The sequence below is a fragment of the Schistocerca americana genome, chromosome 2, assembly GCF_021461395.2.
Source record: "Schistocerca americana isolate TAMUIC-IGC-003095 chromosome 2, iqSchAmer2.1, whole genome shotgun sequence".
In the NCBI taxonomy this organism is placed as follows: domain Eukaryota; kingdom Metazoa; phylum Arthropoda; class Insecta; order Orthoptera; family Acrididae; genus Schistocerca; species Schistocerca americana.
In genome coordinates this window covers 1006532876-1006557890 of record NC_060120.1, presented here as the reverse complement: position 1 = coordinate 1006557890, position 25015 = coordinate 1006532876, and the positions used below count along the sequence as shown (strand labels likewise).

At 42.9% G+C, this 25015-nt stretch overlaps 1 protein-coding gene across 1 annotated transcript in view; it reads left to right on the top strand.

Moving 5' to 3' along the window:
- LOC124594617 (mite allergen Eur m 3-like) overlaps positions 1-24029 on the top strand; it is a 32503-nt gene extending 8474 nt beyond the window's left edge. The window contains exons 3-5 of the mRNA XM_047132988.1: positions 4624-4680; positions 12239-12328; positions 23886-24029. Coding sequence (XP_046988944.1) covers positions 4624-4680; positions 12239-12328; positions 23886-24029 — 291 coding nt within the window. The remainder of the gene's footprint in view (positions 1-4623; positions 4681-12238; positions 12329-23885) is intronic.
- Positions 24030-25015: the final 986 nt, after the last annotated feature.

Below are 25015 nucleotides of genomic sequence, written 5' to 3'. Positions count from 1 at the left end.
CGAAACTGTAGAGGGTGAAGCGCGAATATTTCACAATATCCCACAACAAATTCCGAATTTTTTCAATGGAAATTGGCCGAGGAAAAGACTGTGTTGCATTACATATTGAACGCTCCCCCCACCCCCCCACCCCCCCAGTATTTTTTATTGGTTAGAGATACAGGTAGCTCCAGAGATAAGGTACACTTCGCGTGTTGGTACTCCAGTTGCCATGAGTTTATTTATCCACTGTCATTTCTGTTTTGAAGTTCTGTAGTTGAGCTTGAGGTCCAAAACAGAATTTCTCGATCGTCACTGCGATTTGTTGACAACTGTATTTTATCACTTATGAATGCCGCACGCCTTTAGAAGTGCACTGCACGCCGGTATGGTATCTTGTGTATGGAGTTCATAATGGAAACGCAGGTGCCCCTCGTAGTGAATGTCGTAGACGTATTTTAACCGCAGAATATCCGATTCAGGGGTGTTTCCTCTTTTTGTCACCAAATTGGATGACAGTGGTGCAGTACCCAGCAGTCAAACTCCAAATAGAGTGTGAATTCATGAGAAGACTTCATTCAGTTGCCAGAAAGAAGTCATTCAACAATCGTACACTTCGGCTAAAATATGGAAACACCACTAGAAATGCATGGTTCAGATAAATGCATATGCTAGTCAAGCGTTCAGATCGCACTGTTTTATTTGAGCAAGAACGGACCTGTGCAATATTCTCAATACGTTTCAGTTCGAGTGGTGGTCACAATAGGGTTCTGTGTAGTTCTGTGTACATTATGCATATGAGAATGAAGTGAACTTGAAGTTGGGCCGATTGTAGGTCCTCATATTGTTGGTGCTTCCGTAACCAATGGAACCGAGGTGTTTGGTGTTTTGAGAGCGCCATATCGAAGATTTACACCGCAGGCGGGGTAAGCGGGAAAACATCATCCGCTAAGCGTATGTACAATGACCGTGACGGGGGGGGGGGGGGTGATTCAAAATGGTTCAAATGGCTCTGAGCACTATGGGACTTAACATCTGTGGTCATCAGTCCCCTAGAACTTTGGCGTGTTCATTTCCACAAAAGTGCCAACCACTACCTTAGGTTAGTTGATCACACAACACCCAGACATCACGAGGCAGAGAAAATCACTGACCCCGCCGGGAATTGAACCCGGGAACCCGGGGGGGAGGGGGGTGTTTGAAGAAGATTGTGACGAGATATAAGAGGATGGCAGCTGCAAAAGTCACTGCAGAGTTGAACGTCGCACTTGCCAATCCGGTTATCACCAAAACATCGCGAAGGGGAGCTCCATAAGCAGAGAATGCGCGGAATAGCGAAACCATCAACCAGCGATGCAAAAGTCAGTACCAAGAAAAAGTGGTGCAAAAGCCGTAAAACTGTACTACGGAGCAATTGGAAAGAGGTTATTTGGAGGAGTATACAAGAGTGAACCATGGCGTGGGTTCAGTGACGATCTGAGCAGCCTTTATGTGGCTTTCCATGGGCCCCACGGCTACTCTGCAAGGTCGTGTTACAGCCAAGGATTATGTAACAATTTTGGCTGATCAGGTACAATGTTCGTTCGCCAATGGCTATGGTGTGTTCCAAGGCGACAGGGGGCTGTTCACACAGCCCTCATCGTCCAGAACGAGTTTTGTGAACACGAGGATGAGTTGTCACATCTGCCCTCGTTATCACCAGAACTCAGTATTACTGGGCTTTTGTGGCTTACTTTGCAGAGAACGTTACGTGAGCGCTATCCAACTCCATCATCGTTAGCTAAACTTGTTACTATTTTTTTAGGAAGGATGGTACAAGATTCTATTGGAAACCACATAGCCGGCCGCTGTGGCCGGGCGGTTGTAGACGCCTCAATCCGGAACCGCGCTGCTGCTACGGTCGCAGGTTCGAATCCTGCCTCGGGTATGGATGTGTGTGATGTCCTTAGGGTAGTTAGGTTTAAAGTAGTTCTAAGTTCTATGGGACTGATGACCTCAGATGTTAAGTCCCATAGTGCTTAGAGCCATTTGAACCAAAACCACATAGGACCTGCTTTTGTCCATTCCGAGACGACTGGAATCTGTTCAGAATGGCAGCGGGTTTCCTACGCTGATTAGGCATGGTAATATGTGTTCAGAATATCCATATTTCCTTTTCAAACCTCTGTACAACGATGTGACGGATTTTACAAATGCAAACACCCTGTCCTTACCATTTGCTGCGGGAGGACAAGAAGGTAAGCTTTTGGAAATTTGTCATTGGCTATTCGAACATCACCGCGGAATCTCATTAATATTGCTCATTGATGAAACCACTTGCATCTGAGACGAAATCAATATCACTCTAACTGTCGTTGGCGGTACGACGGAAATACCACGTCCCTTAGTGGAGATACGTTTCAAAAACATTTCTCTGTCAATGTGTGGTGTCGTATGATAGACAGTTAGTCATCTGGGCCTATTGTGTCACTACATCGTCTTACTGGGCTCCGTTATCCAGACTTCACTGAAAACGAGCTCCAGAATTTTTAGTAGAGGCTCGTTTGGCTACATGAATAGGTTATGTTCTTCGAAAGAAGCATTCTAGTCGTCTTGTGATACATCATCTAAATCTAAAAGTGTCCGGAAGACGGATTGGGAGAAATGATGACCTTTCTTGGCCATCAAGCTTTCCAGATTTTAGCTGTGAACTTGGCTGAAGGTTGCACCCTACAAAGAGAAAGTAAAAACGAGAGGCATTCGGATTACTAATAGCGCTGCGAGCATAGAACAACTCCAAGATGATGTCAGAAGAGCTACACGTATTGTTGCTAAGAGAATTAGAAAGTGCGTTAAATTCGTCGGTCAAATTTACGAAAGTTGACTTTTAACCTGTGTTTGCTTAGTACCTTCTGTGAGTACGCGTGTGGGTTACATTCTAGCCTCTGTATCTCTGTAGCCAAAACAAGCTGGCACAATTTTTATGGGATGTTTTACTCGCATTTGTTTGTCATATACTCTCCTGAAGCATTTACTATTTTTTGTAAAACATCCGGTGTTAGATAGATTTATATTCGACAATATTCTTTCTAATGTTGGGCTCCACTGCCACATTGAACTTTTTGAAAGACATTACTTACTTGCAGAAGGATGTTTTATGTGTGAAATGTTCATTTCATTAGCGATTAGCATCAGTGATGAGCTAATTCTATCACTTGAGCACTACCAAGCCTCAACTGGTGTATCAATTTTATTATTTTATGTTTATTTGGAATGACTGTACAACATATCGTTGTTACAACAATCAGGCTACTGCTAAACGTCAAGAAGGGTAAATCTTATTGACGGTTAAATGATGGATTTGTCTTAAATAAAAATGTAGGACACTTCTATACATTTGTGGCTTTTTGAGCTTGAACGTTTCAAATGTGTAAGAATAGAGGAATAATTTATTTGTGTTCAGTTTAACTAAGGCGGGAAGATGCGAAATTTGCGCATACCAGAGTCTTTTAAGGATTTACTTCTAAAGCCCAATTCATATTGCCATTATCACTGCAGCGTTTTGACGCTGCTGAACCATAAGATAGCAGTATTGTTATTGGAACCAATTGTTCTAATAATCCCAGTTCTAGTCAAATTATTTTAGGTCACAATACGTCTCCTTCAAGAACTTGTTTTGAAAATATCTAACATGAATGCCAGAAAGCATTTCATTAGAGAAGGATGAGAAAAGTTAATCACTTATAATTGTTCATTTTTGTCACTCTTCACTTGCAATCAAATGTCTGCCAAGAAACAGCACGTAGCAGTGTTTTAAAAACTAGTATCATAGTGTAGATAGCATATTACGTTGTTCCCAAAATCACAGTCAATGATGTTACACTATTTGCGTACAAAATAATTCATTATCATACTCGCTTCGTGTAAAACTCCAAACGTAAGAATAAAACTGTACGTCTTGCCTGGCATTAGCAATAGTTACACTTTTAATAATCGTAGTGAATGACTGACCAAATGAATATATGAATAGTAGTAAATATAAAATTTACTTCTTCGTAAATATGTTTGCTAACATAACGCTGTTGAAGGTTTCGCAGAGATCCGTGAGCACTGAGGTTTGTAGAACAGGTTTCCGTTGTTTAGTGGAGCTCAGGTAGCCTTGTAAGTTGATAGCTTTATCATTTACAACAGCTATTTATACTTTTATTTGAAAGACGGAGAATAACAAGTACCTCTCACATTGTTTGCTAAACGAACTGTCGTACTGACTACTTTCAGTCCACGAACCGGTGACATATGATTGCACATCGAAAGAGAAAATAATACTGCACTTAAAAAACTTACCCCTAAAATACCTACAAATGAGTAACATGATTAACCATATTTTTGTTAAGTACTGAATACATGTAGAGAACCAAACACTGTATAACAATATTACTCGTGTTGTATAAAATGAAATAAGTTTCAGTTTAAAATCTGATGACTTAAAAGCAAGATTATCGGAAATACGTAATATTGTCCGCAAAATTTGATCGTATTGAACAGGAAATTCTGTTACAGTAAGGATGTCGCAGGGATATCACTTGTTGGTCTGAGGCAATAATGTCAATGCTGAAATGTCGTCTACGAGTACTGGAGTTAGAAAAAATACTCTTTTGTCGTCAGGCGGTGGCTGGAGAAGTGGACTTCTCCTCTGAAGACGGCACCGAGCAGGAGCCGCAGGTACTTCAGCAGATCCCGCACCCCGACTTCCCAGGGTGAGTAGGACCAGTCAGTAAGATCTTCTTTGTAGACCGCACCAAGGGCTACATTTTCGTCTTAAGCTGTCGATTCGTCGTTGTTCGGATATTTGAGTCTGGTATAGAAGACTTCGTTACAGCTAACGTAATATTTAAGTCTAGATCCCTATCTTCCGAGACGCGATTTGTATCTCATGCAGTAGGTAGTGCAGAAACGTTTTATAGGTGTTTGCCAACGCCCTTCTAGCTGAAAATTCGTTCATTCATTCTGAGATCGTGTTCCATAAACACATTTACGGAAAGTTCTCAAAACGTGATAAAAACCAAATTGTGCATCAATTGCCACAATCTGCAAGTGAAAATTATTTCTGTAAATTATACAATTATACTAACCACCAGTTGCCACTAGTTACCCATCTAATTACATTGATAAGTATGCAGTTTACTTTTAGTTTACTTCGTTATTTACTAGGTGAACTCTAAATCCAGTAACAACTTCTTGGTGGTTGAGACCTTTCTCAAACATGTGTGGACTAGGCTGATACACTGCCCAGTTCGCCACCATGGCACAGTGGGTTTGCACAACTGCACGGACTATCCTAGCACGCTTCCCTCCTCGATCAAAATTCTTATTCATGCCTCAGCCCACTTGGTATTCCCCCTGAATTCGAACAGCTTTGCAAAGGCTCTCCAACTATATTTGAATAGCACCGAATGAAACGTGGGATCCTGAGTGAAACACAGGCTGAGGTGCTTTAATCAGATGAAACTATGTGGTTTCAGGGACCCTTTCAAGTCTCAAGCGTCTCTTATGTATATGCGCATACTGAAGCGATGAATGAAAATTTGTGCCATGGCTAGGATTCGAGCGTGGGTCTCCTGCTCGCTTGGCAGATGCGCTTACCACTACATCACCCTGGCACAGGGTATACAAACCGGCTTGAGTCATGAATGGGAATTTGGACTGAGGAGTGAGGCATGCTAGGGTAGTCTGTGCAGTTGTACAAACCCGGTGTGCCAGGGTGGCGTAGTGGTTTGCGTATCTACCTAGTGAGCGGGAGACCAGAGTTCAAATACCAGCCATTTCATTAGGTGCTTCGGTCTGCATGTATACATCATATTTCTGAGGCTGTTCAATAGTGTATTCTGAGTATTTAGATATGTGGCATCCATGATGTCCGATGGTTCGTTGCAAAATAATAAAGTAATTATTATCATGCTGGTCAGGTGTGGTTCGTAACCATAGATTCGCAATTATTTCACAGACGACTCGTTTCAGATCCACATTTACTGTAATATTCCAGCATCTGTTACTATACACTTTCGTTCACGTATTTTAGGACGACTGGTAGGCGTGTGTATAGCCAAGTGAAAGTCGGGCTGCGACAGCGCCTGGATGACCCAGCCAAGGGAATGTTGCAATTCATTACTGGAAATGGTCCATACTCAGTCCACCTACACAAAACAGGGGTAAGGCAAGAGCTCACAGCACGTTAAAAATATGACACCAGAACATGTGGTACTTCATTGTAATTTTTGGTCAGTTTGGTCAAGTTATCGAAGGATGGGAGTTATTTAACACTGATGTCAATAGAAATTCACGACCACTGTAGTATGATTTTCACAACAGAGAACATACTACTCGAATACTGGATTGTATATCTGGTAACCAAGTGGGTCAGGATCAAATAGGTTTGGAGCGTATGTGTACAAAGAGAACAGTAGCACAACTACCTCGAGAAGGAGTAACGATAAGCAGGGAAGCTCACCAAATAGAGATGGAGATGAGTCGAAACGGGACATTTATGAGTAGGCCTATTATTGATGTAATGTGTTCATCAAGAATACATAAAAAAGTTCCGTCCGAACAGGCCAGGAAGGCCTAATAGTACCGACCGGCCGCCGTATCATCCTCAGCCACAGGCGTCACGGGATGCGGATACGAAGGGGCATGTGGTCAGTACACCGCTCTCCCGGCGGTTTGTCTGTTTACGAGACCGGAGTAGCTATTTCTCAACCAAATAGCACAAGGGCTGAGCGAAGCCTACTTGCCAACAGCGCTCGTCAGAGCCGATGGTCACCCATCCATGCGCTAGCCCAGCCCGGCAGCGCTTGACTGGTGTTACTACTGCGGCAAGACGGACTCACAATACATAGTTGCTTCAGTTTCACGCCATACAAGAACGGACACAGAAACACAAATGCTAATGCGAAGGCCCAGTTATTGTTGGGCCACGCAGGATTAGCTGCCGGTAGTTTAGTGCAGGTGAAAAAATAGCTATAAAGGACTACGTAGTCAGCGGTCTTCAGTAGATTCAAGACAGGTACAGAGAGTACCGTGACAGTAGGCTTTTCTTTCACTTCTGCTTCATTCTTCTAGCTTTCTGTCACTTCTAAATTTTTCTGTTAACGAAGCTGTAACATTAGGTTCTAGAGACTTCAAGTTATATCACCATCAGTTTTCTGCTATTTTAGCATGCACTTTGCTATCCATCGCTTCCTTCTTAATACTGCTGTATGTGCTGCCGTTCGTCACACCGTCCGGTATATGAATTCTATTCCTCCCTCGTCTCCTCTTTCTTTCCTCATACGCTTCTGTTTTCATAAACTCCTCAGTCTTTCCTAATCTAATTCCAATACATTCTCGTTTTCTTCCTTTTATTACTGCCACTTATTCTCAGTACCTCTTCATTTTTCACTTTATTCAATCAACTCTCCATTCTCTGCCATGCCCCCATTTCAAACGCCTCGAGCCTTGCTCTACTTTTCTTCCTCAGTGTCCACGTTTCACCACTGCATGGTTGGTTGGTTTCTTGATTCGGGGGAGGTTACCAAACAGGGAGGTCATCGATCCCACCGGATTAGGGAAGGATGGGGAAGGAAGTCGGCCGTGCCCTTCCAAAGGAACCATCCCGACGGTTGCCGGAAGCGATTTAAGGAAATCACGGAAAATCTAAATCAGGATGGCCGGACGCGAGTCCAGTGTTCTAACCACTGCGCGACCCCGCTCTGTACCACGAAGGAGGGCGCTCCACGCAAAATATTTTATTAGCCTTTTCCTCAAACCTTTGACCATATTACTGCAGAAAATTCTGTTTCCCTTATAAAATGCCTCTTCCGCCACCTCTATTCTGATTTAAATTCCTGTGATGCTGTTCCAGTCATTTACTACCCTGCTTCCGAAGTATTTAAAGCCTTACTCCTATATTCAAAATTATCTTTACCTTTTTATTTCCTTTATCATTACTTTTGCTTTCTATATGTTGATTTTCTTCCACAAATATTTCCTCTAGCTTTGGTGATATCCACTATGTACTATAATTCTCTTTCAACTGTTGCTAGAAGGACCACGTCGAATGCAAACCTCAAACACCATATTATTCTCCCTCCAATTCTTACCCACTTGTCACCCAGTGGGCAACGGTCAATCGTATTTTCTAAGTATAGATTGAAAAGAGGAGGAGACAGACAGCAGCTGTGTCTTACTCCTTTTTCCAAGATCTATCCAGTCGGTACATGTTCCATAAGATTTCAGGCAACTGCCGGATGCCTGTAACCTGCTGCCACCATATTTCGGCGCAGAGTCTTCTGGTCATCTTCAGGTGAATACTGACAGGAAAGACAAAGCGCTCACTTATTTAAGACCCCGCCGGCACATGTTTGGGGTGCCCAGTTGGCGTTGTGCCTGCGCTGTTTGTCTGTGCGCTGTCTCGCGAGCCCTCCTTGGTGAAAGCTGGTGCGATGGGTATCAGATCCATTGTCTTCGAAAGGCAAGCGACACCGGCTACGCTGAACACGAAGTTTTGATATGATGGGATTCCATGCAGAATTTAACTGGACACTCCCGTCTCGATTAATAAGGGACTAAGGCACTCGTATTTCCGCTGATTCAGTGGTTATGGAGCTCCGAAAGCTTAATATATGAGCCGAAATTTTCGTTTGATAGGGTACTTTCTCCTGCCACTTTCACACTGACGCTTTTTTAATTTAAATTTAATGAATTTGCAAGTCGTCTGGCTTTTCACTCGCTTTATTTTGCCTCATTATAGCTCAACGGCGGTGTCAATGATAATAACAATAAATGAATAAACACACCATGTTACCCCTCTCATGTGTGTGCGTGTGTGTGTGTGTGTGTGTGTGTGTGTGTGTGTGTGTGTGTGTGTGTGTTTGTGTGTGGGTGTGCGAGAGAGAGAGAGAGAGAGAGAGAGAGAGAGAGAGAGAGAGAAATACTCTTACTCTTCAGAGGTCTTCAGATACACCCAAACGACATCGCTATCTTCACGCTGAGCTCCACTTTCTCCCTCAACTCTTACGTGCAGACTATTCCTCTGGCCAGCGCTGGATCCATTCCGACAGGTGAGTAACGAACATGTCAACTCTCACGCATGCTCCTGGCAGTCCAGAACTATAAGACAGTTTGGTCTCCTAAGTTATGCGATTACAGAAACTTGCGAAGAGTACCTAATATACATCTGTCACGGAGCAGAGGATGTTCCTTAATTTACATTTCAGGTACGCTATACTAACAGAACTAAATTAAGTGGAAGTAATTTTGACGTAACGTCAACACTTCCAGAATGAATCTTGATATACAGATAGCTCCGGAATACAGCAAAGTAAGTTCGGTTAGGAATAAATGAGAAGTGCAGGTAATCCAAGGTGACAAGGCACAAAAAAAAAGTTAGGAAATCGAATAAGAAATCAAGTCACTTTGAAATTAATGACACTGAGCTGGTAGTGGACATATATTTACAACTATGGGGAAAGTAAAAAAAATTTATGCTGTACCAGCATTTGAAACTGGATCTCCTGCGTGCTAGACAGGTGTTCTGATCACTAATGGCTGCTGGTTGAAAATGGTGTTTGTTCTACAGACACCACATATACGAAAAAGAAATGTTAGATGAAAAGACTTATTCGGTAAGGTAGTGGGAAGTCAAAACGAACTGCAGTGATATTGAAAGCAAGGGCTGCAACATAGTGAGTGCAATGTGAATTACACAGCTCAACGCAGAGGAGAGAGAAGATTGTAGGAAGGAGTACATTAAAGGCATCTTCTTGAGAGAAGAATTGTCTGATGTCATGACAGAACTAGAAATGGAGGTCGGTATAGAAGACATAAGTTTAGTTTAAGTGAGCTCTGGTAAACGATGAAATAAGACAGAATGAATAGATAACATTCCTTCTGAATTTCTTCAGTTATTGGGCAGAAGCAGGAACGGAGCCACTGTCCAGCTTAGTGTCTAGAAACTATGAGACTGGAGACTTACTACAGACTTTCGGAAAAAACTCATCTGCAGAATCCCCCAGAGAGCAAGGGGAGATACGTAAGAGAACAACTGCACAATCAGCTTAATAGCTCGTGCATCGTAGTTACTGACTAGTAGAATGTACGGAATAAAATGGCTCAAATGGCTGTGAGCACTATGGGACTTAACTTCTAAGGTCATCAGTCCCTTAGAACTTGGAACTACTTAAACCTAACTAACCTAAGGACATCACACACATTCATGCCCGAGGCAGGATTCGAACCTGCGACAGTAGCGGTCACGCGGTTCCAGACTGTAGCGCCCACAGCCGCTCGGCCACCCCGGCCGGGAGTACGGAATAATTAAAAAAATAATTGCGATCTGTTTCATTAGAATCAGTTTGACTTTAGTTAACATAAATGGACCAGAGAGGCAGCTCTGATGTTACGATTGGTAATGGAAGCATGACTTAGAAACAATCAAGACGCCTTCATAGTATCGGTCGCCAAAGAAAAAGCGTTCGACATTGTAAAATGATGTTCGAAATTATATAATTTTGAGAAACAAGAAGTAATGTCTAGAAAAAGACTGGTAATACACAATACGTAGAAGGGACAATTAAAGAGGGAGACCAAGAACGAAGTGCTCAGGTTAAAAAGGGTTGAGGCAAGGCTGCAGTTTTTCGTTCCTAGCGTTCAGTCTTTACATCGAAGAAACAATGACGGAAATGAAAGAAAGGTTCAAGAGTGGGATTAAAATTCAAGCTGAAGGGATATCAATCATAAGATTCGCTGATTGCTATGCTCAGGGACACTGAAGAACTATTACAGGACCTGTTGAATAGAATGAACGGTCTCATGAGTACAGAGTATGTATTTAGAGTAAACCGAAGATAGACGGAAGTAATGAGGAGCAGCAGAAATGAGAACAATGAGAAACTTAACATCACAACTGATGAACGCGGAGTAAACTGTCAAAGAACTCTGCTGCCTTGGAAGGAATACAACGCTTGACAGAACAAACAGAGTATCATACGCAAAGAGGGCGTTGTTGGTCAAAACAATTCTGGATGGTATCAAACAATTTGGGGAGGGAATATCTAGAGTGTACGCTTGGAACATAGTATTGTATGGTAGTGAAACACCGGCTGTGGAAAATCTGGAACAGGACCAAACTGGCGCGTTTGACGTTTGGTCCGTAGAATACTGCTGGGTATTAGGTGAACTGATAAATAAAGACATGGGGAAATTCTGTGCAGAATTGGAGAAGAAAGGATGATACGGAAAACACTGACAAGTAGAAAGCAAAGGATGATAGTACAAGTGCTAAGACATCAGGTAAAAACTCCCTTGGTTCTAGAGGGAGCTGTAGGTGGTAAACACTGTACGGGAAGACAGAAATTGGGATTTACCCTAAAATCAGTTCCGGATGTTGATTTTAAATCCTACTCTGAGATGAAGAGGATGGCATCAGAGAGTTATTCGTGGCAGGCCGCATCGAACCAGTCAGACGACTGATGACTTAAAGAAAGAAAGAAAACGCGTGGTTTTATCTTAGCAGATACATGAATGCTGAAGACACAAATATTTTCTCACCCGAAATATGCACAGCTTTCATGAAACAACTAGCACTGAAATTGTGCTGTGCTGTATCGAGTTGAAGAATAATGAGATCTGTTTTCTTTGAAACTACAGTGAACAGTGGTGTGTACCAAGACATCATTCCACAGTTTATTAGTTGCTTGGGGCTGGTGTGCGCGACTTTTCCATCATTCTGCAATCAATTGTTTTTGTACTCGTTTTATATATAACCTTGATCACAATAACGCTATTGTCGGGTTAAAATGACTTAGGTAAACGTCACCATAGAAGCCCTTGGAGAAGTATCGCTACAAACTATTTATTCGTAGGTCGTTGTTCTTTGTTATTGTAAACAATTACGTTAACAGTCCTCCATGGAATAAGCAATAATTTAAACTAAACCTAAGTGAAAAGTAGCGAACCCTTTCTATGAACGCGTCAACGACCTGAACGTTATTGTATTGATCACATTCCATTTAATTTCTCCTTGAAAAGCTATCGAAATTTAGTCCTACTCTCTGATATGTCGTTACACGACGTGATGCTGTCGTGCACTGCATTTTCGACGGAACAATGTAGCAGTTCTCACGTTGTTCTAGCTGGTTCGACTGGGATTGCTTCCGGTTGGGGCGCCGCCGATTACACTGTGGCACCTGATATCCTGCAGTGAGTGGAGGTGACTATCGTTGACTTCCCGACTTGCCGCCAGCTGATCGACGACTTGGGCATAGAGGACAACCCCGTGGTGGACGCCACGGTGTGCACCGGCCCCGTCACCGGTGGCATCGGCCTCTGCGGCGTGAGTTGCTCTCCTCCTAAAACTCAATTTCTTTATGAGTAAATATCGTTGAGTGTAATGACTAACCGCGACGCGCCTATTTTGATCATCAATGTTCTACTTTAAGGCGACCAGCCACAATTTCCTCTCTTGTGTAACTCCAGACATAATACTACACAAACTTAACGCCCTCAATTTTTTGATATACAGTCTAATCTCTATGTTCCGCTGCAGTTTTTTCCTATCTACTTCCTTTCATAGCATACACGTTGCTTTTTGATATCCAAAATATTCCTACCGTCCGGTTCAATCTTCTGTTTGGTATTTTCCGCTTATTACTTCCCATCCCAATTCTAGAGATAACCTCACTTCTTATGAGTCCAATTATGTGTTCTTCTGGAACACCACATGTCGAACGCTTTGGTTCTCTTCTTTTCCAACTTTCCCACAGCCCATGTCCATGTTTCACTATCATAACATGTCGTACTCCAGAACGAGATTTTCACTTTGCAGCGGAATGTGCGCTGATATGAAACTTCCTGACAAATTAAAACTGTGTGCCGGACCGAGACTCGAGCTCGGGACCTTCGCCTTTCGCAGGCAAATGCTCTACCATGTCAGCTACCCAAGCAGACTCACGCCCCCTCTCGCAGCTTTACGTCTGCTAGTACGTCGTCTTCTACCTTCCAAACTTTACAGAAGCTCTCCTGCGAACCTTGCAGAACTAGCACTCCTGAAAGAAAGGATATTGCGGAGACATGGCTTAGCCACAACCTGGGGGATGTTTCCAGACAGATTTTCACTCTGCAGCGGTCCGGCACACAGTTTTAATTTGCCAGGAAGTTTCATGTCGTACTCCAGACGTACATCATCAGAAACATCTCTAGATCCGGCCTGTGTTTAATGCTTAGTTACCTCTTTTTTTTTTTGTTTTTACCCAAGGATTTCCCTCCTTGCCTGTGTAAGTCTGCTTCTTTTATTCACCTGCTTCGTCCGTCTTGCGTCATCTCACTTCAAAAGTAAAAGTAGTAGCATGCCTTCACTTTGTCTAGTATACGGTACCCAATTTTTATACTGAGTTTCTTGCATATTTCATTTCTGCAACTAATCTCTCCGTTCGTCTGTCTTCCTTATTCGTTTTCACTTCAGGTTCTGTGCTCAGTGGGCGCATTCTCTAGTTGCCGTAAGTTTTCTTCACTAACACAGAGTAGAGTAATCTTATGGGCGATTCTAATCATTTATATTCTTTATGACTGAATTTAATTCCACTTCTTAATTTATCATTTTTTTTCCAAACTACTTCTGCATTCCATCGTACATGTTTTATGTTGTGAATTGGCAGGAGCCAATTCACGGGGTTTGGAGGAAGCCGAAAGGCACGCGTTTAAGCTCACGCAGGCTGGCGTGACGTCTGGAAAATGACAAGGAAATTAGAACTTAGAAAAACGGACGCAGATGGTGAAATACTTAACTTTAATCCATAATTGGTGAACATCGGTCTGACTGTACATGCATCCCAAGATAAATAACAAATGATAATGGCGCCTTGCTAGGTCGTAGCAAATGACGTAGCTGAAGGCTATGCTAACTATTGTCTCGGCAAATGAGAGCGTAATTTGTCAGTGTAGCATTGCTAGCAAAGTCGGCTGTACAACTGGGGCGAGTGCTAGGAAGTCTCTCTAGACCTGTCGTGTGGCGGCGCTCGGTCTGCAACCACTGACAGTGACGACACGCGGGTCCGACGTATACTAACGGACCGCGGCCGATTTAAAGGCTACCACCTAGCAAGTGTGGTGTCTGGCGGTGACAACACATTGTACATCACAGAAAATATTCCTGCGTTGTGCCCTTTTTAATCCGATTACTTTCTTCTTGATCTCTCTCCCCTCTTGGTTCTTGTACTCAATATTAGTTATCTGTATTTTCTAACGGGTTATATCCACTTCACTAAGAATATCGAACATACTGAACCATTGGTTTCCAACCTTTTAGAGTTCGTGGCTCACTTGACCAACTATGTCTTTGGTCCCCCTGTAAAATACCTTCTACAAAATGAAATACTTAATGAAAACGTTACGAATAAAAATACTACTCACCTCAGTGCGGCACCGGAGCTTGCTTTTTGTTACACAAGTCGTCAGAATTTGGCGCTAAATAAGATACAGCCACATTAATTTCTATCTCCTCACAAAGTCTTGATTTGTATTCGGTTTTAATGTCATCCACTGCTGAAAACCACTCTCCCAAAGATTGGACGTTGCTAAGGAAATCAATACCTTCAGAACTTTATTTCATAACCTTGGGAACCTTTTCCTTATTGAATACCAAAATGACGGCAATGTCATTGAAGAAAATAAAATCTTTAGTGTAGAATCTGACGAATGTGCTATCAACCCTTTCTCTTCCACAGTTTTGAACTCAGAAGGACAATCAATACTGAAGGGATTCTGAACCCACTGAAACCTGCCACATTCTCAGGAAAATATCTTTTTAAATGAACGCGAAATTCAGTTAAATGTCTTTCACTTATAGAAAAATATCTGCAGTTACACTTATTTCATTGCCACTTATAAAATGATTCAAACATGGAAAGTAGTCCATTTCTCCTCCGTCGCTCATTTTTCTGTTCCAAAGCAGCAGCTTGTTTTGGAAGGCTGAAACTATGTCAGTATGCCAAATGAAATTATTTTCACTTCCTTGCGCAGAATTATTCATTAACTTCACAAATATGTGACATAAATATGCGATCTTATGTAGAAAGTCATTGTCTAAAAAACACTTATTCCTGATAAGATTTTCTTCTTCCGGGTGAGAATAGCTTCATAGCTTAAGTTAAAAAATGCGTGATAATACATTTCCCCTGGAAAGCTGGTGAATGCTTGTATAAAATAAGAGAGATGTATGTTCTGCCCCCGTATCGTGATAAATTTGACTCAAAAAATCTAGCTTTTTGAAGACGAGTTTTAATAAAGATCACCACATTCATTACAGTGTGCATTGTTCGATTCACATCAATACTTATATGTTGCGAAGCAAGTGGATCTCCATAGATAATGCAATTACTACGTATAAAATGAGGAGCTCTGCTGCGGGTAGATGCTTGTATACCACCGTAAAGCCCGGACACGGATCGTGTGAACTGAGTTAATTTGATTTTCTGTCATGAAAAAATTAAATGAGCATCTCTGTTGCTATCAATGGCCTCATCAAGCTGCAAACCAGATTCCCTTCATCTAATTTTTTTAATAACTTGTTCGTGAAGATCCTCTCCTAAATCTTGAATTCGATGACTAACTGTAGTGTCAGACAAGGAATGGGCAAAAGCTGTTCTGCCATCTGCTGGGCATTATGTGAACAGCACACGGTAGAACTAATTTATCTGCAATAGTTCGGGCTTTCTTACATTCTGCTGCTCAGTAAGCTATGTACATTGTAGGGCGCTAGAAGTGTTTTACTCGACATTTTCGCCCGCTTAGGGAATGATGACTTTTGTTCTTTCCCTTGACTCAGTTTTCTAGAAAAATATTCTCTTGGTTTCACCACGTCATTCTTATGAACACTTTAGAAACGACTGCTTTATTTGCTAGGCAGCAGATATTCAATATAAAGTACTTTCAAACGCAAATCACACTCTGGACGCTCTTTATTGTTCACAACAGGTCACCTGAAATCAATATCTAAGTAACCATTTTCTACACTGGCGTTTACTATCTTCTTTACCACTTTCCTTGTTGCCCTCAGCAGGCTATTGCGTTTAACATTCGCTTGGCAAATTAAACAATTTTTCCTTAGTTTATCGTCCATATCAGGCTTGATCACAAAATTTCAATATGACAAAAACTGGTTGAAAACTCAAACGTCACAAGTGCAACATGCGATACTTCAACATCGAGATTATGACGGTTTACAAAGGCTGGCCAACATCTCCAGGGGACTTCTTCCGACGCCACACAAACTGGCGCTACAAACGTAATTCCCGCAACTGTCTTCTTTACCACTGCAAACCAAATGGACGGCTTCCCAGGCGGACATTCATGGCACACCTGTGTGTGGCGGCGCGGCGCCAAGATTGATAACAATGTCTACAAGAATTTCAATGCACTTAATAAAATTGGTTTCACAAATGAAAAGCCTTTCACATAAATAAAAGACCAAAAACTGGATAACGTCGCCCACTTAAATAATCAAAATTGGCTTGGACGTTTCTGTGACGTAAATCTGTCTGGTAGTTGAGGGTAATTTCTCGGGCTCTTCTCAATGCTCGAAAAATCTCCAATTCTTCTAAAACACTTAGAACTTTGCCCATTTTCTCCCGGTGATTCCCGCCCAGGCCTCGCTACAGAAATCGCTCAGTTGGCGCCGGCAGCACCAAAGCTTCCTCCCCAGGCTGTCTGCAGTGGATGTACACTGTGACACTATTCACAACAGTTGCTATTTTAATGTTACAAACGCTGCGTTTTTCTAGGTATTTTAATAACTTTTATTATAATAATTCTAACAGAGACTACATTCTTAATTTGACGTTTATACTACGTTCTTTTTTAGGTTGTAGATGGCCTTAGCCCTCATTACCTTTTATCACAGACGCTCGCACATTCGTGTGACAGAAGTTTTAAATACCTCGTAAATGTTTTGGATGGCTTTATCCGGTTTAAATAGAACCTTCAGTATTTTGACTATAGGTAGACAGACCTTATCGCTTATGTCTCGTATTAGGGGCGTTCAAAAAGAAACGAGCCGAATTCTGGAATTTGCTAATCGGTTACAGGAGGGTAATGGCTCAAATGGCTCTGAGCTCTATGAGACTTAACTTCTGAGGTCATCAGTCCCCTAGAACTTAGAACTACTTAAACCTAACTAAACTAAGGACATCACACACATCCATGCCCGAGGCAGGATTCGAACCTGCGACCGTAGCGGTCGCGCGGTTCCAGACTGTAGCGCCTAGAACCGCTCGGCCAATCCGGCCGGCACAGGAGGATAATATCGTGGTGTGTGTACCGAGTTGTGGTTCCGACCAGAGCGTGGAAGTTCACAGCCCATCGCTAGAGGGTGCGTGTGCACGTGACGTGACTTTACAGAGCTAGCAGCAGCATGTATCAATCGTCCAAAGCTGCCAGTGACATTGCAAACAGTGACATGGAGGCGTCAACAGAAGAGCAAAGAGGTATTGTTTGTTTTCTAACAGCGGAAGGAGTAGGAGGGACGGACATTCATCGCCGAATGTCACAAGTGTACGGCGATCACTGCATGTCCCTTGCAAGGGTCAACGCATGGCACTAGCACTTCACCGAAGAACGGGTGTCGTTAGCCGATGATGCACAGTCTGGAGCACCACACTGCATCATCCATGACGTCGCCCAGCTGGTGGATGCACTCATTACCAACGACCGCCGAGTGACAGTGAAAGCCAGAGCCGCAATGGTCAGATTGAGCGTCGAAAGTGGTCACACCATGATGAGCAAAGTGTGTGCCAATAGGTGCCCCACATCCACACCAGGAAGCATTTCGAATGGCCCACTGTCTTGCGCAACTGCAGTGCTATGCTCAGGAAGGGAAGGCGTTCCTGGCACGAGTGGTGGCTGGAGGCGAGTCGTGGAGTCATCACTTCGAACCAGAATCGAAACGAAAAAGTCTCCATTGGAAGCATCCAGGGTCACGACAACCAAAAAAAGACAAGGCCACCCACACGAGTGCAGGAAAGGTTATGCTGACGCTCTTCTTTGGCCAAGATGTCCCCCTTCTGATTCACTTCCTGCAACACGGGACAACAGTGAATGCCCAGCGCTACTTGCAAACCTTGACCACCCTTGTCCAAGCGATCAAATCAAAACGACGAGGCAATCTCAACCGTGGGGTTCTTCTGTTCCACGACAATGCAAAGCCTCCTACGGTCAAAACATTCGCGGACACTCCTGCAGAAATTCCAACGAAGGGTTCTCGGCCGCCCTCCATAGAGTCCGAAACTCTCTCCCTGTGATTACGCCATATATGGTCCCCTTAAAAAGGCTCTAATAGGCAAACGATTCACCTCGGACGACGACGTCCAGCTGTACGTGCAGAACTGGTTAACATCGCAGCCCCGGGAATTTGATGAGACAGCCGTTCACCGCCTTGTGTCACAGTCAGACAAGTGTCTCAAAAGCTATCGTCAATACTTTTAACATACAGGTGAAAATTAAATGAAATGTCGTGTGACTAGGACCCCCCGTCGGGTAGACCGTTCGCCTGGTGCAGGTCTTTCGAGTTGACGCCACTTCGGCGATCTGCGCGTCGATGGGGATGAAATGATGATGATTAAGACAACACAACACCCACTCCCTGAGCGGAGAAAATCTCCGACCCAGCCGGGAATCGAACCCGGGCCTTTAGGGTTGACATTCCGTCACGCTGACCACTCAGCTACCGGGGGCGGACAACATACAGGTAGCCGGCCGAAGTGGCCGTGCGGTTAAAGGCGCTGCAGTCTGGAACCGTAAGACCGCTACGGTCGCAGGTTCGAATCCTGCGTCGGGCATCGATGTTTGTGATGTCCTTAGGTTAAGTTAGGTTTAGCTAGTTCTAAGTTCTAGGGGACTAACGACCTCAGCGGTTGAGTCCCATAGTGCTCAGAGCCATTTGAACCAACATACAGGTAATCGTTTCTGTAATTCTGTCTCCAGCCCGTTTCTTTTTGAACGCCCCTTGCACTTGGCCGTCCCATGGCATGGCTAAATTTCTGATAAGTTCTTTTATTCCTTTATGTCCAGTGAAGCACCTGAAGTCGGAAATTTACTTTCCACAACCACTCGTGTTCTCCGATAAAGAATTCCAATAGCCGCAGCGGTCTTCTTCATTCAAATAATGGAATATTTCGGCTGTCGTTACCCTACATACAAAGTAGTGTCCAGAGTTTTATCAAATGCTGCGCCAAACTTCAAAAAGACACAGATACATGCCATTATTTTTCAACTTAATCAACAAGTCTCTCTAAACACCGGAAGGAACGTTCTGCCAATCGTTCAATTCCTCGGCGACGGAACGCTGCCCCTCGATCACGAAATATTCGAGAACTGCTGTGTGAACGTTCTCATCGTCTGAAAATACCAGACGTTGAAAATACTGCTGCAGTTGTAAGATTATCTTATTACCACACGGCCGGTTTCGGGCTCTTATGCGCCCATCTTCAGGTGTCGTAGCTTGGTGCTGTCACCGCCGAGCGCCGCGGTGGACGTGTACAAGTCGCGGTGCCCTACCAACTTGTTACGTACATGTTAAACGCTCAGAACTACCCCTTCTGTCTTGTATGAACGCAATACTTCCGTAGCTCTGTCAAACGTAGACTCTAATACTGGATGTTTTCCCAAACGATACACACAGCATCTTTTATGTCAGCAGAAAGTTCTTCCTCCTCCTCATAGAGGCCACCTCTCCCCTCTCTCCTTTGCGTTTTCGAAGAACTCCTGTTTCTGATTTCTCCGACAGTCTTGACTTTTTCGTAGGCTAAATCAGGTCTTGCTGCGGCGACTTCTTCGATTTCTTCATATTTACTGCCAAGTTATTTCTCTGTAACTTCACTGCACTTCCTATTGATTTAATTAACACATCTAAAAAAGTTTTGCACTTGCATCACCCCGGTTCCCAAAACTCCTGGAGGTAGACGTTGACTGTGGATATTGTATCACAGACACACCCTTTGACTGTTCAGAGATGGCACTAAACCCGCCCAAAGATATAAACAACCATGTATGAGCAGCGCCTAATAGACGGAGGGGGTCCAACAGCCGAACAGTTCCAGTCATTCCACCAGGAAGGAGGTACACGGCTCGTGTTGTCTGTAGTTCAACCATGCCTAGACGGTCAATACCGTGGTTCGATCGCGTCCGCATTGTTACTTTGTGCCAGGAATAGCTCTCGACAAGGGAAGTATCCACGCATCTTGGAATGAACCAAAGCGATGTTGTCCGAACATGGAGGAGATACAGAGAGACAGGAACTATCGATAACATGCCACTCTCAGGAGCCCAAGGGCAGTGGAAGACCACTACCTACGGATTATGGCCAGGAGGAACCCTGACAGCAACGCCACCATGTTGAAAAATGCTTTTCGTGCAGCCACAGGACGTCGTGTTACGATTAAAACTGTGCGCAACTTCACTCCCGACGTCCATGGCGAAGTCCATCTTTGCAACCACGACACTATGCAGCGCATTACAGATGGGCCCAACAATATGCCGAGTGAACCGCTCAGGATCGGCACCACGTTCTCTTCACCGATGAGTGTCGCACATGCCTTCAGCCAGATGTGTTTGGAGGCAACCCGGTCAGGCTGAGCGCCTTAGACACACTGTCCAGCGAGTGTAGGCAGGTGGAGGTTGCCTGCTATTTTGGGGTGGCATTATTTGGGGCTGACGTACGCCGCTGGTGGGCATGGAAGTCGCCGTAAGGGCTGTACGATGCGTGAATGCCGTCCTCCGACCGATAGTGCAATCAAATCGGCAGCATATTGGCGAGGCATTCGTCTCCATGGACGACAATTTGCACCCCCATCGTGCAAATCTTGTGAATGGCTGCTTTCGGGATAATGACATAACTCGACTAGACTGACCAGGATGTTCTCCAGACATGAACCCTATTGAACATGCCTGGGATAAATTGAAAAGGGCTGTTTATAGACAACGTGATCCACCAACCACTTCGAGGGATCTACGCCGAATCGCCGTTGAGTTGAGGAGAGGGACAATCTGGACCAACAGCGAATTGATGAACTTGTGGATAGTATGCCGCGACGAGTACAGGCATGCATCAATGCAAGATGACGTGCTACTGGATATTAGGGGTACCGGTGTTTACAGCAGTTTGGACCACCACCTCTGAAGGTCTCGCTGTATAGTGGTACACCATGCAATGTGTGGCTTTCATAATCAAAAAAAGAAGGAGAAATGATGTTTGTGTTGATATCTATTCCAATTTTTTGTACAGGTTCTGGAACTCTCGGAATCGAAGTGATATAAAACTTTTTTTGATGTGTGTATACTTGTGACCTCTAGGTATCTCAGAGCGTGTCATATCAACCGAGCCATTCGTTTAGTCAATATGCTCCACAAATTTCTTGCGTCACCAATTCTACTCAGTACCTCCTCATTTGTCACGTGATCTACCCATCTAATCATCTGCATTCTTTCATAGCACCATATTTCAAAAGCATCCTTTCTCTTCTTGTCTAAACTGTTGGTCATCCTTGATTCAGTTCCCTGCATGTCTACACTCGAAAGGAATACCGTCAAAAAAATTTCTGAATACTTTAATTTTTATTCAATATTAGCAAATTTCTTTTCTTTACAAACTCCTTTCTTGCCATTGCCAGTCCACATTTTATATCCTCTCTACCGTGGCCATGACCAGTTATTGTGATGCCCAAATAGCGAAAGTCATACACCACATCTAGAGTCTCGTTTCCCAATCTAATTTATTCAGCATCACCTGGTTTCATTCGACTACATTCCATTGTACTTTTTTTTGCGTTTGTTGATATTCATCTTACATCCTCCTTTCAGAGCACTTTCCATTCTGTTTAGTTGCTCTTGCTAGTCCTTTCCTGTCTGTGAGAGAATTACATTGTCGCCGGCAAACCTCAAAATTTTTATATCTTCTCCCTGAGTTTTACTCCCTACTCCAAATATTTCTTTGGTTTCGTTTAGTAGTTGCTTAATGTAGAGACTGAATAACATAGGGATAAGCTGAAAACCTGTCTGAATCCCTTCTCAACCGCTTGTTCCAGTCCATGCCCCTTCCATCTTATAACAGACTTGTGGTTATGTCCATGTAGTAGAAAGTGTATCCCACTCAAGATTGTCAAAAGCTTTCTCTATGTCTACAAACGCTGTAAAAGTGGGTTTGTCTTAAGTTAAATTAATTGTAGTGTCAGCATTGCCTCGCCTGTTCCTGCATCTTCCCCGAGATCGGCTTCTTCCAGTTTTTCCAAATGGTTCAAATGGCTCTGAGCACTATGGGACTTAACTGCTGAGGTCATCAGTCCCCTAGAACTTAGAACTACTTAAACCCAACTAACCTAAGAACATCACACACAACCATGCCCGAGGCAGGATTCGAACCTGCGACCGTAGCGGGCGCGCGGTTCAAGACTGTAGTGCCTAGAACCGCACGGCCACTCCGGCCGGCCCAGTTTTTCCATTCTTCTGTAAATAATTAATATTAGTATAGTCCAAGCATAACTTATTAAGCTATAGTTCGGTAATATTGACACCTGTCAGCACCTGCTCTCTTCGGAATTGTAATTATTACGTTCTTGTTGTCATGGCTGGCTCTCCCAAGGCTATCAGTAGATCTCACGGAATGTCGTCTACTCCCAGGGCCTTGTTCAACTTTCAGTGCTGCTATATGCGAATTAATTGTGTCACCTACAGTTGAAGATCAGATTTAACGACGACTGGTAAAAAGTAATTTAGATTGTTACCAGTACTTATGTAATCGTTTATCGTCGATTTTCGTTGCCAGTCCGTCATTAATACTGAAAATTGTTTTCAGTATCATCACCGATTATTGCGAACACGATTTGCCGAGTTGTAATTCTCTTTACAGATTTTATCAGTAGATCACAAATGTAGTTGCACTGCCAAATAAAAAATCATGACTATTTTACGAATTCCGACATTTGTGAAGTACGTTCTGTAATTGAAGACAGCACAGGACGCATTATGTTCAATTTTCAACGCGTGTAAAGTGGATATTTTGTAAGCCTCAAACCAGACAGTGTCGTTATTTGAGTATTTTTCTCAAATATCTCACGTTAATTTATCTCATTTTTTTGTGTTTGATCCTGTGTCATGTACACAAGCTACTAAGGAGTGGAATGTGATTAGCTGAGTGTCATGAATTCACAATCAGTCTACCACAAATAAGGCATATGTTAGCCTAACTTCACGATTTGCGTGTACTCGTATGCACCGTCTGTCTTGAATTTGTCGTGTAGACAAATTATAGACACTAAGTAAATTTTGTAACAAAATACTTTAGTAAAGAATTCAATCCTTTAAGAAAATGAGAATCCTCTATTTTTATCCCACAAAGAAGAAGGATACATGTGGAAAACACCGTAATATCGTAAAAATCAGTATATGATAATAAGTACTGACTCATGTGCACCTACTTTCATTTGCTGTTCAGTAGATAATCGACATACATTTATACCAACTTTTGGTATAAATAAAAATCTTTATATATGTATCATACAGCTCGTAAAAGACAGTGATATTTGGAACAGTAGTTATACGTTACATGATGTTCTCATATTTTAATTGTGTGACGAAAAGAAGAATAGTTGTAATTTGATTAAACCGATGTAATGGAATATCTCTTAAAGTATGTTTAACAAAAAAACTATTAAACAGACCTGCTATAGATGTAAGTAATTTCACGGTTTTCTGCGACTCTGTGATTAGTTTCTCCCGGCAGGAAGTTAATCACTGAAGCCAGATATTTTACTAGTTGTAGCGTACATGAGATTTACGGGCAGCGCAACTTTTAGCGCGTCTGTATTTTGTTATTGAATGAGGTACCATGCGATGTTGACTTGCAGGGTGACTCTGGTGGACCTTTGGTGCAAGACGGGGTGTTGATAGGCGTGGCCCAGTGGGCTTACTCCATATGCGGCTACGAGGGCGCTCCATCCGGTTGCACCAGGGTCTCCGCCTTCATCGATTTCATCAACGACAACCTTTAATCTCGCTTTTCATTTTGGCAATAAAGTAATGTGAAAGTGATGACGGTTTCCGAATATATGACAATCACGCAAAAGATTGCCTATATATTTTCACAACACTCAAATATTTTCAACTGCAACTGTGCTTATCTTCACAGTCGATGCAACAGTAAACCGGATACGAAAGGTTTTTGACATTTTACGCCAAATGCGATGGCCTACTGCAATTTTTCAGCGTCAGTAAAGGACATTAGTCCAAGCTCCCATTTTCCCCCCTCCAATCACAAGAAAAGTTCACTTTAGTCAAAATATCATACTGATAGTGCAGTTAAAATGGTAAATTACGTGTGTGTGTGTGTGTGTGTGTGTGTGTGTGTGTGTGTGTGGGTGTACACCCCTTGGTTCCGATGGTAGATGTACATTTGATGCTCGTCGTCGAAATGCACTTGTAAACGTACAGAAATTTTTTTAAATTATTTAAGTGAGAAATATTTCTATTTTTTAATCTTTACAAAAGTTTCACAAATATGATATCAAAGTCTGTGTGTTGTCTTTAAAGACCTTATAAGGATTTACTCTTGTAACAAAAATGACGAACATCAATGTACTATATTAAATTGTACGACTTGGACATGGGAAAGATGTTTCGAATATTCGAACATGAAAATTATTTGGTATTTTGAGGAGTATGATGGCTGCGTTTGAGCAGTGATGGAGTAAAAAGGATGGAGGGAAGATGATGATTATGTAGAGGCAAGAAAAGGTAAACATGGAAAAGGAGGAGGGAAACTGATATAAGGAAGAATAAAGTGTGTGAGTGGGTTACATCTTGCAGGAATGTCAGATGTCAGCATGCATTTCATTTTTTTTTGGGGGGGGGGGGGGGGACAGAGCGCGTGAGTGGGTTATATCAAGCAGGCATGTCAGACGTCAGCATGTATTTCATTATTTTTTGGGGGGTGGGGGTCTGGGGCTGTAGAAGTTTCGTTGGGAGAACAGATCAACTG